This window comes from Cynara cardunculus (assembly GCF_001531365.2).
Source record: "Cynara cardunculus var. scolymus isolate 2C chromosome LG 16, CcrdV1, whole genome shotgun sequence".
Classification (NCBI taxonomy): domain Eukaryota; kingdom Viridiplantae; phylum Streptophyta; class Magnoliopsida; order Asterales; family Asteraceae; genus Cynara; species Cynara cardunculus.
Window position 1 is genome coordinate 6733003 of NC_037543.1, and position 16933 is coordinate 6749935.

Genomic DNA, 16933 nt, shown 5'->3' on the forward strand with positions numbered 1-16933 from the left:
CATGAAGGAATAAAATTTCCAATAAAAATTATGCATTGTCAAATCAATCACCTCGAGAAGCAGCCTCCAGACCCTCTCTGAGCACTGTAAAATTTCCTGGTTCGATTCGAGCAGCAGATTTTGAAAGACAATTCTAAGAGTGTCAACCAATATAAAAGAAGGCCAAAAGGAGCTAGAAGATTCAGATATACTCCTTCTGTGTTCTGCTTCAAGTAGCCGCTCCTGCACATATAATATTAGTTGAATCATCGGAAGGTATGTCTATTTCTGCATGTTCTACAAGTACAGCAACATATAGGAAGTGATGAATAAAACTATCCTCAAACGAAGTACATTTACGCTACAAATTCAGGCCAAAGGATTTAGTTAAAAACATTTTAAACAACAAAATGTAGATGAAATGAGAGAGAAGCTTACTAATGTGCGAATGGCTGAATAACGAACTGATGTGATACTATGCCTCATAAATGGCCACAACCTTGGAGCTAACGTTGACAGCATGTAGGGGTTATCTTGAGAATTCCCCGTGCGTACAAGATCATCAGTAGAAACAATCTCATTCAGATCAAATCCTTGTTTTCCTTTGAACTCCTGGGCTGAGAACATCCTAGAAATCATCTCTTCCTGAGAATATATTTCTGCTAGTAGATTCATCACACTGTAAGGTAAACAAAATGCTCTTTAGAATATTTGTCGATAGCCAATTCAATTCATAGTAACAACCTTGTAAGATTCTAAAATTCCATATTTAAAAAAAAAAAGACATTATTAAGCAATCTAATGTGAACAGATGTAATGAAGTACATACTGATGCATGGTCCTTTTCTCTCTTTTTCTGAATATAGTTGACTTATTCTAACTCAAATTATAATCTACACGTTTATTGACTCCACTAATGTTCCATTGACATCTAATAAGCAAATGAACCTACTCACTCAATAGGCTATGCACATAAGGTTTTACTGGGTCAACTATTATACCCACAAACCAAACAACTGAATAAGGAACCAGACACTGAATAATTTAGTCAGCCAACTTAGCATGTACACAAAGTCATCCTTATCAAACATTAGGGAAGATTTGCATATGGTATATTTTGCATAATACAAACTCTTTCCCATTTTTGCTACTATGTTCAGTGCATGCAATTCTGCTACATTCGACCAAGTGAAATCATGAATACTTCCTTTGTTCAACTTTAAACTTGAACTATCCAGCACTATGGTAAAGTTGGCTCAATACAAAGGCATCTGCATATCGCTTACCTAAACGAACTCATATATGTGTTCTCTAATTTCTCTAATAGTACAGACTAAGGGTATAACAACAATTTCATTAAGGTTCTAAGACTTTGGCTTGCTTTTCCACCTTGCAAGAACATATCTTTGCTTTGATTGATGATACAAGCATGTTTCAGGAAAACCAATCTTTTTACTAATAAGCTAAAGATTAGGTTTAGAACTCATGTACATTTTTGTCCATCTTGTGCAAGTCAAATGCATGTAAATTGTTCAAAACAAAACGAAAATTCCAAAAGAGAGTAGGAAATCAGAAATAAAAAGATTACCTGCTGGTGGATGGGCTCAAATCATCCAAGTCTAGCAAGATATCCCACAGTAGCATCACGATAGAATGCAATATATCTCCACTAAGTAAAACAATGGCAGATGCAGTGGGAATTAAGGCATCTGCAGCAACTGCTCTTACATCATCATCAGGATCTTCCAGACCTGCTTTACAAGCAGGAATGACACGGCCCAGCAAATCAGGAAGCATCTCCTGTTCAAGATGAAAATCATGTTAGCACTACCTTGATTGACAGAAAGCAGTAAGCCCGAAAAGGGGAAGTAAAGGAATTATTGCAATCAATCAAAGTGTAACGGAACAAGGCTACAATGGCACACAGGAAGAGATCAAAGAGATTATTAAGAAGTATGATTGGTCGGCATAGAAACCTAATAATTCACAATAACAAATCAATTGAAATAAATAAACAGGGTAATGCTTAGACATATAGAGATTATTTTAATATTGAGGTCCACAATTTGGACCACCTGCAGTAGACGAATTGGGTAACACTGGCAGTCGGCATACAAAGCAGGGTCGATTTCACAATAAGTCACTCACAGCCACTTTAAACATGGATCATATCTCCAAGAATGGCAGTTACATATCCCTAATGACATCAATGCATTTCACCAGAAACACCTCAATAACCAATTATATTCATTGAGCCTTCACTACAGCCCACCGGTATTGGTAAATATTTTGCACTAGTATAAGAAATATCAATGTTTGGCGTCAAGTTTCTTTCCAGTCACAGCAAGGATCTGCAAGCAAATGCTTCTATGGGAATACCAAGTACCGCGGACCCAGTAAAGCGAACTGTGATCAAGGCCACCCAAGAACTTGCAGCGTTATCTCTAGCCTATTGCATATAGTTTAGAGGTTCTTCCAAAACTACTTATCTGACAGTAGTATAGCTAAAATCTGCAGAAGCCAAGTGAGTCATCCTTCTTTCAAGCATTTGAAGAAATTACGATCATGGCATGAGTCTTTTTCCAGCTTGCATTGTGCATTGTAAAATACATAAGCACAGTCATTCTTCTCTCCCACCTAGGAGTGAGCCAGGATAGAGGTATTACCATCCTGGTTATCTCGAGTCTATTGAGGTTTGAATGCATTTTTTATGTTTCTTGATGATGTCCTAAAAAGTGTACTAAATCTCACATTGGAATCTGCTTCAATTGTCATCTTTTGCTCATATGTATAAATCAATTTGATGTTTCTGTGAAGACCTATCATAGTAAAAGGGTGGACATGTCACAATTGTATGATATTGATAAATATGACTAGGATATTACACGAGTCTTTTGCATGCTAACACCCCTCAACAAATGGCGTTCATGAACATAAAAGAACAATATAACTAGAGGTTTACCACATAATCAATTTCATCAAATCGTTCAAATCATAAAAGAATAAGAAGCTGACTATTGAACAGCCATCGGTGTATACACCCACACAGTATCTAGCTCGTTCACGCCCCTTGCTTACGCTGGTATTGATGGCAGAGTGCAGTTCCAGCACCCAAAAATACCAAAAATGGCACTAACCTTCTTTGCAGCAACAAATATTTTAAAACGAATACCTCCATGCCCCTCACACAGAGTTGCAGCAACTCCTGTTAGTCCCTAGGAACTTGTGAATAAACTATCTAAACTAAAAGCTGTTGTATTACTAGGAATAAAAGGTGACAAAAACATGATGGCAAACAAATAGGAGGCTCGTTAGTTTAAGGCCAAACAGATAGAGGCTCACATACAAAGTTGTTAAAGGCTTAAGGTGCACTTAGGCGCAAAGGGGTCCCGGGGCTTAGGCGTGAGGCACGGGCCTCAGGAATTGAGGCACATCTTACCAAAAAAAGTGTGTATAAACACACACACACACACACAGAGTTGCACACAGCTCCAATATGTAGCAAGTACAAGCCTCCAGTGCAGCAACCAACAGTACTCCGATAGAGGCAGAACGGAGGAGGGTTTAAAGCGTGAGCCGTAAGGGAGAAGTTTTAAGGTCTAGCTATTTATAGAGAGATACAAATATTACCTGATATGTCCTTATATCGATGGAAGGATAAGAGATGTAAGAAACACAACTCAAAACTTGTTTATACTTTATCCAATGATATACATTGCAAAGACAAAGAAAACCACACAAAGGCATAAAAGACCACTGAAAATAAGAAGAAAAGAGAAATGCACTGGAAGAGGAGATGAACAAAGAAGCATAAAAGCACGCAGTATATGAAGTTTGAACAAAGATTGCTGATCTTTTAACAGTGAGGTGACAACAGTTTGGTTCATTTATGCATCATACAAAATTTTGGCTATTCTATGCACCTACTTCCATTAGATATGTTTCTAGAAGGAGAAATGACCAATGCTACTCTTTGTCATGATCAGACAGATCACGAACTAGCACATGGTCCCTCTCATCCTCTCTTGCTAGTGTGCACAGATATTCCATCCCTCTTTCTACCCCATTGGAATATCTTGTTCATGGGGCTAGCCTTGGAGCAACTCATAACGCTACTCCTTTGTGGTTGCTGATACATGTCATGAAAAATTATATGCAAGGGAAAAACTGCTCCATTGCACAAGGTCCCCTTCAAAAAGACATTCCTACCGGACCCCAAAGAGCCAAGGAGCCTTGGTGCACAGAGCCACCCTTGATTTCTTCATCATTCTCTCTTCATTGCAGTAATTAGACACAAATTTTCAGAATAGATAAGAAATCTTTTGGAAATTTAAGTGGACTACAATAGCATAAAATTATCCCTACTTGGAGAAGGCATCACAGCTCATACTAGAATACTTCAAGCATTCAGAATCTAAACAAGAACATAATTTGATCAAGATATGTTACATGCATATAGTAAAGAAAAAAGAAATAGATTTGAAGATGTTCGAGTCCCGTGAAAAGAGTACCTGACGCACGGCAACCAAATATTTGATACCCAAAAGACTGCCATGGCGAATTTCCCACTCTGGTCTACGCTGGAAGGATCAGCAGAAGAAATCAACAGCATAGACCAATAAGATATTGCATGAAATAAGCAACAAAATATTTGACATATGAACCACTGAACTTAACAGGAGAAAAAAAAACTTGAGCATGATATCTACCTGCATTTTCAGCAAGACATTCAGTGTCTCATGAACTAGCAAAGGATGCATGTACTTCAGCACTGCTCCCAATGCCTGTGCACAAGTTTCACGAACCGGAGCAACAACCTGATCAGAGACATAGTCTCCAAAACTGCAAACATGCAGCCAATCAATGGTTACAAGTTTCCAGTCAACAACAGTGCAATATTTTTTGCCCTATATTAAGCGCATTAATTTCCTTAATTGGATAGGCTCTACTAAACCCGGTCGTCTTTTATTTGAAAGGTTTTCTGTAACAAAATGACCTCCTAAACCAAAGGGCCTTTGGCCTAGCGGTATCGTAGTACTTGGCCTCGTAGAAGGTCAGGGGTTCCAACCTCGCCAAAGGTGAGGAGGGTGTGTGAGTTTATTTGTTGCATTTGCCGTATATAAATATTATATACTTCAAAGAAAATGACCACCTAACCTTGCACATTGAAAGGTCTTTCCTTATGTATAATTGAACGAGCATAATGAGTGGCATACAAAAATCTATCAGAAAGTCTTAGAAAGTTCCTCTCTAGTCTCTATTACGTAATCTACGCATGACCAACTAATTCTTGAGTTCAGTGTTAGATGAAGAAGTAAGAAGTGGTTGAAGAAAAAGGTAAATTACCGATCGAGTGACAGCACACACAGGAAACGAATTCCACAATCCTGAAGGAGTTCTGAGTTTTTGAGGGAAGAATTCCTAGCCCTCTTAATCAAGTTCACCAGCTCACTATTTCGGGGAAGACCTTCCACAATGTCTACCTTCTCCACCAAATCTTTGTTATCAAAACAATTTGTTGGCCGTGACACGTCTGCAGCTTCAGTAGGTGGATAAGATACACTGTCGATACATGACTGGGGCTCGGCCTTAACAGAATTTACAATCATTTCACCATTTGTCTGTCCAACAGACAGATTGCATCCAACATCTGCAACCACTGTACTAGTTGCAAAGTTAGCATCCTTGCTGGTGGAGACCAATGCATGCGTCTGGTCGAATGATGCATCTTCAGGCTTCTGCTTCTTGAGGTCTGGCTCAGTTTCATCTGACATGATTTGCATGTTCAAATCAATTTCCCTTTCTCTCTTCACGGCACTTTTCATCTTATCTCCTGACTCAGGTAGTAATATACCATCACAGCTGTTATCTGGCATAAGAACTCCCGCACAGCCACCTTGATGTGTCAAGATTTCTCTTAAAGCCATTACACTGCCATGCCGCACCTCCCAAACTGGCAGCATTAATCTAAGAACATTATGTGTTGGCAGGATAGTAAAACTACTACAATGAACATCTATTACCAGCAGCTTACCAGGATCAAAAATATCTAGGATAAGTTGTTCGACAATGTTGTGGAAAGGCCAGGTTCCATCTTTTTCATGCTCAGGGACGTCTTCATCAGGAATAGCATCCTGAAACAACTGCGTCAATATTTGCGAGAAGCATTTAAAGATTTGCATCTAACCTCCAAATAGGACTAACAAAGCAGAAGCATAACAAATGAATCTGTAAGGATTGGAAGGCAATGATTTTAACTTAAGCTTAACCTAGTACCTCCAGAACCTTCCTTTTAGAAAAAAGTGGTTAGATATAATAAGTCATTATTGTTAATACTAAAGGATAGAAAACACAGGGGACGTCCTGACAGCCTACATCAAAAAGGTAATGCAAGGATTGATGAAGATTTATATTATTTCAATATTTGATACTCCTCAAACATAGTTTCACATAGTGCAGAGAAAACTTAGTGATGCAGCATGCTATAATATTTATGTTCACAACACAACTTACAGTACAAGTACCCATTCAGTCAAAAGGAAGTCTTTCTAACACTGAACAAAGCAAATTAACGGGTATAAATTGATGGAAATTGTCAAACATAATCCTGTAAGCTCATTCAAGAGGAATGACGAGCAGTGGAAGCTGCTTGGCAACAAATACTATAAATAAGAGCAGCATATAGCCAATGATTCAATATTCATTACCGAATTGGCACTCGGTAGATCTGGAGAAATGCCTTTTGGTGAAATCAACTCTTGAGTGCCTGACACATCCGGTTCTCCATCTTTAGACCAAACTTTTGTTTGGTCCTTTGAGCTTATTTTAGCTTTGCGCTTTAAGAGATTACGCTCCCGAGCACTTGGCCTCCTTGGCCTGTAACCAGGCACCACATCAACAACAAACTGCTGGACATTACGACCAGATCTTTGGAGGTAAAATTGAGGAGCCACTCCAGTCCCAGTGGAATTTGTTTTATGCATCATAAGATCTTCATCTCTTATCATATCATTTACATCCATGAACTGCTCACATACATCCATCCCTGTATGCAAGTAATTAGATATAAGTGGTAGGGCAATATAGCAAAAAGAGAAGGATTGATGCCATGCAATTTGAACTAATACTATTTTATGCTACAGTTGTATGGTTGATAAATAACTAAGCACAAGCAAAAATACTTGTTCAGAAGACCTGCTTGCTTGATAGCATTGCCCAAATGCTACAAACATGGACTTCTATTAAATTCGCTTCCAGATAACTGCCTTTTGAACGAGTTATTGCATCACATCAACTTTCCTACTTTTAGCTGTACAACCTGTTTGTTTACACTTTACTGAGCTTCTCATGGATCCAAATCAAACCAAATAAGTGGTCGGGCTAATTAGCCCCCTTTAGGCTCTTACCTTTTAAGTCCCGATGACGAACCCGGCATGTTAATCACTTAATGGAGCTATTGACAACTAAAGATCTATACCAGTTGTGAAACTAACAGACGCAATTTCATCAAAAACTAATTAGAGTAGGTTCAAGAATGAATCAAACAGAAAATTATAGGTAATCAAACCCATCATAACACATACAATGGTTGATAACAGTGAACAGAGCAACCGTTGAAAGTTTCTGAAATAAAGTAGGTTTCTGTATGAGGAGCATAATAAGATGTAGGAGCTTAGAGGACCTTTTTGTAATCCTAACAAATGACGGTAGAAGATTAATAAATTCTTTCCTTCTCTGTCGAGTGTCGACACCAATGGTGTGTGGACAGCATTAGCTCTTACTGACTTTTCTTTTTTATTATTCTTATATTAACTATAACCATTGCTTATGCTAATAAAAATTCTGATCAAACCATCATGATTTAATTACCTCTAGAAGGTGTCTTGCAATATTGATCAAAAAGTGTAGCTCTTCCTAACTTAGAAGAGTATTTCTAAAAATCATATGCAGTTTAGTACCAAACAAGCTTTCTAGTTCATCAGTGTGCAGAGTCTATCCTTAACCATTTTTTGCATTGCTCGGGAAGAGAACTCATTAAGATACCAACAAAGGAATCATAACAGATAAGTACAGATGCAAATACAACTGAAGGTAATGACAAATTCATGACTTACCCAGCCGCCGTTTAAGATTTTGCTTTTGTTTGGCCAATCTTTCTTTTGGGTTGCTGATGAAATCACTTGCAACTTCAAACTCCTAAAACAGAACTATATCAAGATTTGCATATATCCACAAAAATATGAAGATCAATCCTGAACCTACCATGGCAACAATCAAACTCACTTCCTGGCATGACAGAAAAAAACCACCATCTTGCTTCTCAGTTCTCACAACTAATGGTAACGTAGTCCCCTTTTCTTCTCAGTTATTTTTAAAAAATCAGGGTTTGTAGTGGGGGCATAGCACATATAAGATTATAACTTAACAACACAAGTTACAATTATGGCAGCCTTATCCACGCACATGAATAAATCTGAAGAGTGGGACAATAAAAGAAGGCCAGAAAATAAACTTTGTACTATCTATGAAATAGATATTGGCTAATAATAGAGCTTAAGCTAACAGTTGTTAAAAAAAGTAGTACCTGACCCCCAGATGCCAAAAGAGCCCCAAATTCCAAGACTTTAGTGAGTTCAAAGCTATTCAATGAAAAAAGTAAAAGACGTCCAAGTAAAATATCAAATTGATCACTCAAATGAGAGCAAGAACAGGACTAGGCGAGGGAGCAAGAATAACCTCTGAAACGAAGTGCTTGCACTTATTTTGGGATGAGACTTTGGCCACAAAACGACATCCTCGACAGCACAATTTATGCAAGCTTCCTTCATCTTTGCCTCAACAAGATTATAGAGTTCTGTCATTGATGAATGTTTAAAACACCCGGCAATTGCTCCAATGGCATGAGCCGCCGCAACTCTCGTATCCCAGTTTTTGCTGCGAAGATATTGAGAGACCTGTAACACACAAAATAGTTGGCTGAATTAATTGAAGAATGCAATAAGTAATAGTTAAACCAAGTTTCAATGGAGAACTGCCATAATCTGACCCCTGAAATAAAATAAAAATAAAACAAAACTAATTTAATGCTTCAACTTGTACTACATAGTGAAAATTGAAAATTGCTCCTAAATGGTTGTACCAAATCTAACAAACTAATGATATGAAGCATCATTTCAGGTTCTAAGGTCTACCTTCTTAAAGTACTCCATTCCACCCATTCAAATACAAGCACATACAAACAAGTACCAAGTGGCAAACACAAGAATCATGAAGCAATTTGGTGTGCATGGCATATTTGCATACCACTTATCTACGTAACAAACGTTCACAGCATAATTGATCACATATGCCCCATTCCACGTGGTTCAGTATACGTTACATGAGAGATTCCTCATCAAAACAATTTAGTAAGCAATGTTATATACAACCAGGAAATGTATTAACAAAGGTAAGAGTGCCTTTTCGTTATTAAAAGTGATAGTATCTACTGATTAACTATGTTAGAAACTGGCTTCGGTTACATGGATGTGGGGCCCTATAGCCTCCATATTGCTATTATTATTTTCTCGCTAATTAAGCATACGGAGAGAGATAAGCAACAAGACTAGGACTGGAGATAGGGACTGAGAACTACAAGTTATGGTGAGGCTCATGCAATGCCCTAGCTATCTCCAGTGTATTGCTTATTATAAATAACATTTTAAGTTTTTTAGTGAAGAAATAAAGAATCTAATCGTCCCTTACTCCTGAAATTGACGTTTGTTGACCAGTAACAAAATGCCCAAAATTTAATTTATGTCCATCCATTGCTTTCCAAGGATACGTTTGAAGTTGAAATAGTAGTATATCATGATACTTGTTTCAGATTGAGAATTTTGAATCTATGCAGATAATGTAGTGGAAGAACAACAACGTGTACATCAGAGGTATGCCTAATGCATAAGCCACTTAACACCAAGGAGAAACAATTCTAATGAGTACCTACATATAAAGGGGGTGACAGAAAGAAGAATCAATGAAGCAATACAGACCTTATGTAGCAGAGAGCTCAAGTCCTGAGGATGTAATTTTGCAATTTCCCCTATCTGGCGAGCTGCAGTGAATCTTGTAGCTTGTGTGGAGCCAGCTTAGACAAGGTCAAGAAATACAACACGTATCCAACATGGATACTAAAAGTAAACATCCATATTATCTACTAATTCTAAGCCAGCTAAGTTTCGAAGAAAAGAAATGAATTACCGAAAAACAAAAAAAAAAAAAACTTAATCCAAAACTAGATAAATTGGACCAAAGATGGCGAGAGCATGCAAAATCCTGGGGTTTTAAGGCATGAATGGCAACCTTCCATGCACTATTAACTAAGACCAACTCATATGGTCATCCCACTCACCCAACTCTCTTCATTACCACCCCATATGTCAATCTTGGCTGACCTACACCTCTCCTCACAACCCCCATTCGTAACAAGATTCCTCTCCTGATTGGTGCATTCACAGATCTTCGTTGGAAACAACCTTATCATCTTAAGTGATGCTAACACAACTCCTCAATATGGCATCACCCCATCCTTCTCCCATCTATCTTATTTATACACCATATTTGTTGTATGGCCACATAGCCATATCAATTTAAAATACCAAGCTTGCATACATCTTTTCATGGGTCTTTTAGAGGCCAATATTACGAGCCAAGCATACCCATAATCTCACTTGGAAGTGGGATCTGGAGGCAAGATATACGCAGACCATACCTCCTCCCCTGGAGGAAGAAAGGTTGCAGGGAGGGGGGAAGATGCACGTAGACCATACCTCCTCCCCTCGAGGTAGAAAGGTTGTTTCCATGGACACCCCTAATAGGAAAAATTAAATAAATAAAAGAACAATATCTGCAAAAAGGCAACAAGGCAACAAGAATAGTAACAATACAGCATCAGTCAAGTCAACATTAACAGTAGCAAGGGCCTACGTGATTAACACAAACAAAACCAGTCACAGCAAGTACATAAGCCCGATGGTAAAACACGAAAACACCAAGCCACTTAAAGGGAAGTACCAGGGCCTACATGCCATCCTACTGCCGGCTTTATTCCCCTCCTCCTTCTACAACAGCTACTAGTCCATATAAATATCTGCTACCCTAATCTTGTGTCGCCAAGAACTTCTATTAGAAGTCATGTTCTCGTTAAGGTCTAAACCTGCCACGTCTAGCCTCAGTTGCTCGTTTCACGTCCTCCTCAGCATGCCCCTCCTCACACCCTCAACCGATATGCTCTCTACCCTCCCCACGGAAACGCCATTGGTCTCCTACTGCAACCAAACATTATGCCCCGTAAATAACAGCAAGTCCTACCAGCATATAGTGGTTCTTAGCTTTCAACTTCAATGGAACTTTTCTATCATGTAAGACTCCTGAAGCTTATCATCATTTTTATCCATTTATTTTCACCTATGACCAGCATCCTCATTAATATCTCCATCACCTTGTTATGCCTATCCCAAAGAGCAAATGTTTACCACATGTTTTGCTTCCTGGTTCACACTCATAAAACACACTACAAACCCCTTTAAGGAATACTAGAAAATCTAATTTTACCTACTTTATTCTTTCTTGGTTCTCCCTCCACCTCTCCATTACTATCCTTAAAAAATTAATCATTCCCCTAGACTCCCTTCTCTTTTAGTATGTCATCCGAGGTTTTATAACCTCTTTTCTTACCCCTATACTCCCTTCTCTACAGAGGAACATATAAGACCCTAGATCTACACTCTTACGATCATGCAAGGCAATAAAGCATATTTCTTATCCTTCGTCATTTGTACCTACCCATTTCACCATCAAGTGTCCTTTGTTTTATCTATTACTTATTTACTTTCTCTAACCACCTCCATTATTACCTTTTGGATACATGTTGCTATTTCTTTTTCCATCCTATTAACTTTATCCTCAACACTCCAAGCCCCACCTCGTCGTCACACGTACTTTAACATCTTGTGTTAGATTTGACCACCTAGTACAAAGGTCCTTTAACACCTTCAATCTATCCAAACCACGCCTAGTGATGTTTTTAACTAAATCCTATATTGTACCACTACAGGCCTTCAAAGTATGATTTAGCAATAGATACAGCTTACCCCATCCACTTCCTTGATGAGAACATCTAAAGGTTAGCAAGTGCGAGACATTATTCCTAAATAAAGTGTTTACAACTATCAGATCATATAACTAATTGAGAGTAATCAATTGGAGGCCAGCTTAAATAAGTTAATCTGAAATTATTCAAATAATGACAAGTCCAGGACAACTCTGCATTAGGTACATAAATTTATTACACAAAATTCGTTCCATTTTTCATAAAATAAACGTCTAAAATACTGGTAGTAAGCGTACAGAAAGAAAAAAAAAAGATTGTATATGAAGGATACTCTCCAGTAAAGTTAGCAGCCGTTGGAGCCGAGAAGATTGTTGTGCCATATCTCTTACTGACTGTACTAATTACAACGTTTATCATTCTAATAAACCAATACTCACAAATATTGAACAATAATCGCTTCCAGCGTGACAAATTTTCACGTTCCTGTCAAATGATTTCATGCCTCTCATCAAAACACGACCCTACAAAAGAAAACCCCCCAATAAACAAAAAGAACAATCTTTAGAAAGAGAAATAATAACATCAACTCAATTCCCAAACAAACGAACTCATTCAAAGATTCACCACATCATGCATCCACAGCGTAAAAAAAATACATTTGAATTGAATTTTACCAAAAATAAACAACATTTCGGGTTGCATTATGATTCAATTTTTACACGTCAAGCTACACATGCATTTGAGCATAGCAAAAGACAGAAATTACACGTACCTTAGGGTTTTTTCTTCAATGGAATTGAAAAACCTAACAAGATCATATGTATTGCAGACAATAAATAGTAATCATCATCATCATCACCACCTTGGCTGATCTTTGTGTGGTCTGTGTGGCTACCGAGTGGTATGTGCATACAAGAGAAGAAGAACCAACAACGAGGGTTTCGAACTGATGGGTGATGATGATAACTGAAATCCCAGCCCTCACTTTATAAGTTTTTACGACGTGAACCGACGTCGTATATTAAACTACGACCATCCGGGTCCCAACCGACCCGTTTTGTGGAAAGCGTTTGAGAGGACTTTTGTGACACTTTTTTCGATTTTCTGTAAATAAATAAATAAAAGAGTAAGTACCGTTTATCAAATACTTATCGGTAAAATATAACATTATTATTTATTTAATGTGTAAGATCTTAATCCACCAAAACGACATCGTATACAATAATTTACCCGGTAAGCGTTTACCGTGGTAAGAGTTTTCGCTCTCACTTGCTATGTAAGACTCTTGGTCATTGTCTCATTCTTATCGGATAAAATTATTGATCCTTACAATATTAATCCGGTGAGGTAACGTGACTTGATAAGCCTTTACCCGGATAAGCGTTTGGTAAACGGCTCCTAAATTACAAATTTGGTCCCTTGTGGTTTCCCAAAATAACCCAGTTTCGAAATTACAAGATACCCATCTTGCAAAAACGTCTGGATTTATCTCTATCTTTAACAGATGTTAAAATTTTCCGTTGAATAAAGGGCATTTTTGTTATTTTATCGATTTTTTTTGTCTTCTACTCAATCAAAAACCATATTGATTAAAATCATAAATCCGATTTTGATTAGGTAAAAGATAAATTTTTTGATAAAATGACGAAAATACTCCTCACCTAAACATTTTTATAAACCATGACAAACATCTTGTAATTTTGAAATTGAAGAAACGAAAAGTGTTATTTTCGTCAAAGATCTTCCAGCCTAGTGGTAAAGGCTTGGGCATGGCATAGTCATGAACCCGAGTTCGAGCCCTGGGAGGGGAGTGTTGGCGACATTTAAGTGGGGCCATGTTTAGCCTCCAAATTTGCCGGGGATTAGTCGGACTTTGGCCCGGACACCCTTACAAAAAAAAAATTGTTATTTTCGACAAACCACAGGAACCAATTGTGTAGTTTACTCTAAATAAAACCACATATAAAATCATTTAGAGTATCTCTAATGGTGATTGACTGCAATCCCAATTAGGACAAAAGAGAAAATTTATATAATATATATATATATATATATATATATATATATGTGTGTGTGTGTGTGTGTGTGGAGGTTTAAACGAGAACACTTATATTTTACGAGAACGCAAGAATACCCTTATCACATGTGATAATACACGTGAGGGGACCCTGTGATGTGCGGACGACGTGTTCTACGACTTAGGCCGCGTCAAATGTTGTATGCGTCTATGATTTAGCATCACATGTGATGGTCTTGATGAATTATAGTATTATATCAACAACAATCTTATCACATATGATAATATTTGTGAGGGGGCTTAATGGTGTAAGGGCGATTTGGCCTGCAACCAATATTGCATCGTAAATCACCCTCGTCTCTGATTTAGTATCACATGTGTATCATATGTGATGGAATAATAGTATCACATGTGATTGTCTATAGTAAAAGGGTGTTCTTACGTTCTCATAAAATAAAGATGTTCTCGTTTGAACTTTTCTCTATGTATATATACATATACATATACATACATATACATATATATATATATATATATATATATAAGTTATCCTCAATCTAAAATGGTCGATCCTGATCACAATCTGATCCAATATTGCTTCTACTTTTTTTTCTTTTTTCTTTTTAATTTAAATACATGAACACTTGTCATTTTTTGATTGATTGGTTTTAAAATTTTTAGGTTAAATCTTATCATATTAAAAAGATAATTAAATTTGTTAAATATTTTTAGGTGTTTTTGTTAAATGTTTTAGAAAATAATTAAACATTTTAAACAATTAAATTTTATTTATTGGATTTTAAATAAAGTTGAATTTGAACTGGGTATTTGATTGCATATATTGAAATCAAATGCAGTTTAAATAGTTATATATTGTATAATTATCTTTTAATATTAATAATAACAGTAGTAGTAATAATAATCAAACTGAATTTTATCGAAAAAAATGATGGAATTATCAGTTCTCTTACCTAAAGTAATTTGTTGGTTCCAATATAATCAACTCTCTTGATTTTGCAAACCAAACAAGTCATAAGAACTGAGTTGATGAAATCTGGCATTCCAATTCTGTTACGTTACATTGAAATTCTATAAACCAGACGTCTCTTAAGTGTTTTTTCGTTATTCCAAAAAAAAAAAAAACAAATATGGTCTTTGTGTAGGGCTAATAAAATGAAAACCTCAAAGATGTTCAACGGTCAGTGAAAAATATAATGTTGTTTCATATTGTGAAACAATACATGCAAATTGATACATGCCAATAAGTTTCATACGGTGAAACAAATACGTTTCAAACAATACCTATGGTTGACATCGGTTTCCATGAGTTCTCAACATTTTTTGGGTTTCCGTTTTATCATCTCTCTCTATGTGTATGTTGTGTACGTATGCATACTCAAACGTGAACAGCAAAAGATGTTGATAATTGAGAAACGTAAGGACCATTGATCATGTGTTGTTTCACGTTGTGAAACAATGCATGTGACAGTACTGTATACAATGTTGTTTCATAAAAAAAATACACATTACACTAATCACATTGACACATTGTGAAACAACATTGTACTTTCACATGCATTGTTCCACATTGTGAAACAATACATGAAAACTGGTTGTCATGGTTTCACATAGAGCTGCAGATGGGTTGGGTTGAAGACATTTGAACAACCTAAGTCAATGTTTGTGGTTCAAAAAATTTCAACCCACCCAAATCAAGCAAAACTACAACCCAACCAAAATCGTGCGGGTTTTGTTGGTCGGGTTGAAACTTTGATACATCATTTTACAAGTAAAATCAAAATCAGAACATACTTAAAAGGCTAACAAACTAAAAAAAATAGTTGAAGATTCATACAAATAAGAACGTAAAAATTACAGTTGATATCGTAATATAATTTTAAGTATAGCTAATTACAGGTTGGTCTGATGTCTAATTATATACATATATTAATCAAAGACTTAACAATCGTATTAAATTCATAGTATAGAAAGACATTGGGTTCATCGGGTAGGGTTGGATTCAAATTACTCTTAACACAATTCCAACCCAATAGATGTGTTTGGCCTAATTATATAACAATTATGTCGGGTTACCTCGGGTTGATCTTTTTGATTTTTTCGGATTTGGTTGGTCGGATTTCAGGTTCTTTTAGCACCCCTAGTTCCACAACCTTTTATGATTCCCCCCCCACACACATATATATATATATAGAGAGAGAGAGAGAGAGAGAGTATATATATAGACTAGAAGCGTACTCGCGCAATGCAGCGAGATACATCGTGATTTTAATATTTTATTTTATTATTTATCTCAGTCGATGTTATAATATGGCTATATGTGATTTTGAGAAAACGATAATGTTTTTATTTTTGAATAAAATATATGTTTGAAGATATCATAAAAATTTGACAAAAATATATCGATATTAGTACCAAATAACTATTTGAAATTCCTCATTTTTTGTGTAATTTTTTAATTCAATTTTTTTATAATTTAATTTACGTACAATAACAAAGTAATTTATATTTGGTTTAATAATATAATTTTTTTATAAAGATAATAATTATTTATTTTGTTGGAACTCGATAATTATCCTAATTATTTTTAGATTTTTTTATATTTTAAAATGAGATGTTCATTCTCTATTTGATTATGTTTATCCGCAGTTATTTATACGAATTCGAACATCGAACTTTAATAAGTTGTACTTATGCATAATTACTTGTAATCTTGAATTTTAAGTAATATGCATCAATATACAGTACTTTATGCATACAAAAATATATCGATAKTCGTATCAAATTAACTATTTAAAATTCCTTATTTTTTGTATAATTTTTTAATT

The 16933-nt window shown here is 36.3% G+C and overlaps 1 protein-coding gene across 6 annotated transcripts in view; it reads right to left on the bottom strand.

Annotated features, from left to right (window-relative positions):
* Positions 1-13028, bottom strand: part of LOC112528972 (TATA-binding protein-associated factor BTAF1) — a 29124-nt gene extending 16096 nt beyond the window's left edge. Inside the window, exons 1-14 of one of the 6 annotated variants that reach the window (XM_025140057.1) lie at positions 12843-13028; positions 12402-12591; positions 10011-10105; positions 8716-8933; positions 8564-8618; positions 8094-8175; positions 6687-7024; positions 6014-6113; positions 5326-5932; positions 4689-4821; positions 4491-4559; positions 1568-1779; positions 418-658; positions 52-222 (exon numbers count right to left, since the gene is read on the bottom strand). In XM_025140057.1, coding sequence (XP_024995825.1) covers positions 52-222; positions 418-658; positions 1568-1779; positions 4491-4559; positions 4689-4821; positions 5326-5932; positions 6014-6113; positions 6687-7024; positions 8094-8175; positions 8564-8618; positions 8716-8933; positions 10011-10105; positions 12402-12450 — 2370 coding nt within the window. In that variant the 5' untranslated portion in view covers positions 12451-12591; positions 12843-13028. Of the gene's footprint in view, positions 1-51; positions 223-417; positions 659-1567; positions 1780-4490; positions 4560-4688; positions 4822-5325; positions 6123-6686; positions 7025-8093; positions 8176-8563; positions 8619-8715; positions 8934-10010; positions 10106-12401; positions 12592-12842 lie in introns of those variants that run through there. The other 5 variants (XM_025140055.1, XM_025140056.1, XM_025140054.1 and 2 more) reach the window with 5 other exon arrangements.
* Positions 13029-16933: the final 3905 nt, after the last annotated feature.